Below are 3444 nucleotides of genomic sequence, written 5' to 3' on the forward strand. Positions count from 1 at the left end.
TTACCCGAATCCTAATAGGACTCGCTATAGATGGACAGGCCCGCAATGTTTTTTATTTATTTATTGAAAATATATGTAATCACATTGTGGTAATATCTTTCTCTTACAGGTGCATTTTGTTCATCTTGGTTTGATACGTATAATTGAGTAAAGCTGGTGCAGTTTTATACATTAAAATGGAAGATAGAGAATAAGAGTGAAACATTCAAAATAAATTTCATCTTATAGATCAAGAAGATGATGAAGCTGCTGGCTGCTACAAGGGGTTACTACATTAAGCTACCTTGTATGGGAGATCGGAAGGGCATACCTGGTAAATTAATTTGTATACTTTTCCTTTTTACCGATTTTATATTAAAGTCCTAAAATTTTGTTTATGGTATTCAAACGTATATTAACGTGAACCAATTATCTGAAGATAATTTTTTTCATTCCAAGTTATAAGGTTATTAAGTTACGGGTCTAGGTTATTGAAATAACCTATTCAAATGTATATTAACGTGAATATTGGATTTTAATAATCCTTATTTATTTTATCGCCACTGGCGGTCCCAAATTCAAAAAAGTTGGCCCCCAATGGTCCCGCGTTAAAAAGGACTTAACGGCTTTTTTCCGAATTTCAAACTAACTTTTTAGGGCTATTAATCTGAAGGAAGATACGAGTTGAATGATATAAAACTTAGCTCCAAACAATGTTCTAAACGACTTGATTTTGGTTAATTGTAAGTTCAAACCCTGAATTGAAGCATTGCTTCGTCATTTTGAAACACTGTTTCGAACTAAGTTTTACACCAATCGACTTGTATCCTCCTAACGATCAAAAGCCCTAAAACATTGGTTTGAAATTCAGAAAAAACTATAACGCCGTTAAGTCATATTTAACGGGAGACCATTGAGGGCCAACTTTTTTGAATTTGGGACCGCCAATGGCGATAAAATGAATATAGATTATTATCGGCCAATATCATTCAATAGAAGTTATTAAAATCCAATATTTCTTTAAATATTGTGCAGGTTAAAAGTTAAAAGGGTACACTGAGCCCATCACCAATAATTTCTAAAGAATAGCACTTGGTGTTTTAGCTGCTATTTACCAAAATAGTATTAATAATACTATGATACAAAATATGGTGCGAATTGTTTTAAGTCTTCCATATTTTTCTTCATCTAGTTATGCTTTTTGTTTATAACAGCCGTATCTATAAACGAAAGTAGTGGTTTGTAAAGAAAAACACATCTTTTACAAAAGAAAATTTTATGGACAATTATAAGAAAATCAAAACACATATGATATAAATATCTGTTTTTGTCATGTTGCAGTGCATCCAAACACCTATTTGTTTATTTTTTTAGCTAAATTTATATAATTACAATTTCAGGGGTCGGTTGGCTTCTTTATTTGTACATTCTGCTTTGTCTGTATGTACCTTTGTTGTAGAATGTTGTTACACGTGTTGGTAATCAGCGAACAAATCACACAATTCACAATTGAATAAGAACAAGATAGATGTTACACAAAAGAAAATCTTGAATTAAAACACTGAACATATGTGATTGAAAACACTGAATACGTTATGTTAATTTGTCTGACATCATCCCTATTTATAGACTAAATAATTACATATTAACCCTACTAATTACAATAAGACCCATATACTTAATATAAATATTAATAACTTTAGTTTATATACTAATACTCCCCCTTAAACTAAACTAGTTTAAGTGAGGTCTTCGTTTCTTCAAGATCCGGTTGCCATCACAGTAGCGTTGATTCGTCATCTTCATCGCGGATCAAGTTTGCCTCCTGCCTTCTTTTCCAATTTGGACGTTCATGCCTGAAATGTCCATGTTCATTACACTTGAAACATTTTATGTGATCCTTGTCCTGTTGGGCTTGATTTCCTTGCTTATTCTTCCAAGTCTTCCCATACTTGCCTCGACCACGTTCTTTGTTTTCTTGCTTTGAACTTTCATGACCGCAATGTTCACACTTTTGTTCCTTTACTTTCTCTTTTCCTTCTTCTTTAGGGAACAGAAGTCTATCATGCATGTCTACCTCCTTGTTTTTCTTCTTGGTGCGTTCCTCAAAAGCCTTTAACCTTCCAACGGCTTCTTGGAATGGCATTGCACCAAGATCCACAAACTGCTCGATCGCAGCAACAATCTGTATGAATTTTTCTGGCACAGAACTGAGTAGCTTTCGGAGTAGTTTCTTGTCATTCATAGTATGCCCAAGATTGCTCGCTTGTGATGCAATCTCACTTATTTTCCCGGTATACACATCAAGCGACTCGTCAACACCCATTTTTAGAGACTCAAAATCTGACTCGAGTGTTTCTAAACGCGCTTCTTTAACTCTTTCAACTCCAACATGTCGAACCTTTAATTCGTCCCAAATTTCTTTGGCCGAAGTAAAATTAGCAATTTGCAATACCATGTTTTCTGGAATCGCTTGGAATAGTAATGCAATTGCAGTATTATCTTTTTTCTCATCAAACTCGTTGCCCTCTTTTGGTTCGATGGCTTCCCTAATTCCATGGACGTTAATGATCGATATGATCTTTATAGCCCAAATGGTGTAATTTGTGGAGTTTAACGCTGGGCATTGTCAACTCATTGATGTCCCTCCTTCCTTTGAAGTCACAACTTCTTTATCCTTGGAGCCGACCATTTTACGAGTTTTCTTTTTCCCAATCTTGATAAATTGACTATTACAAATTTAGAAAAATTTGTTGTCAACTTTAATCTAAACAGTTTCGGGTTATAAACAAACCAGCTGTTAATCCCAGAAATAGTGAACAGGGTTTTTTGAAACCAACTACTTCAACAACGGTACTCGGGTTTTCCGATCACAATGTAAATCAAAACCAAACCGTTTTCTACCAAGAATAGTACACGGGTTTAACAAGGTAAGCCAAAACCAACTGTTTGTCTCAACCAACAACAGTACACAGGTTTATCCTTTGCCTAAGCCGACTATTCTAAACACTAAGAACAACCGTTTTCCTTAAAAACCGAGATGAATTGTACACGGGTTTAACAAGGCAATCCAAAACCAACTATTTGTTTCCTAAGTCAACTATTCAAAACACAAACGGTATACTGGTTTATCCAACCGCTTCGACCAAGAATAGTATCCAGGTTTTCGGTTGCAAGGAAAATCAAAAACCAATTATTCGTCTCCACTGACAACAATACACGGGTTTTTCGGTTGCCAAACAAATCAAACCAACTATTCTTAACTTTTCTTGAAAACAAAAAATTCAAGAACCTTCAATATTTTATACTTCAAACTTATGAACGAATCCGGTTATTGACTTGATCATTGATCAACAACAATATTCCCAAATAAATGGAACTTTCAAACTGATTTCAAAAAATCAAAAAATGATGAAATCACTTCTGTTGTAGGGTTCAGTGGTCAAAACCAAAAGAAAACCCAAT

At 34.5% G+C, this 3444-nt stretch overlaps 1 protein-coding gene across 1 annotated transcript; it reads right to left on the reverse strand.

The window, feature by feature from the left end:
• Positions 1 to 1756: 1756 nt before the first annotated feature.
• LOC143598043 (uncharacterized) lies at positions 1757 to 2437 on the reverse strand. The gene has a single exon (XM_077076366.1). It carries the CDS (start codon positions 2435 to 2437, stop codon positions 1757 to 1759), a length of 681 nt encoding a protein of 226 aa, XP_076932481.1.
• Positions 2438 to 3444: the final 1007 nt, after the last annotated feature.

The sequence above is a fragment of the Bidens hawaiensis genome, unplaced genomic scaffold, assembly GCF_021521415.1.
Source record: "Bidens hawaiensis isolate Kalapana, Puna unplaced genomic scaffold, B.hawaiensis_p1.1 tig00049473_1, whole genome shotgun sequence".
Lineage (NCBI taxonomy): Eukaryota > Viridiplantae > Streptophyta > Magnoliopsida > Asterales > Asteraceae > Bidens > Bidens hawaiensis.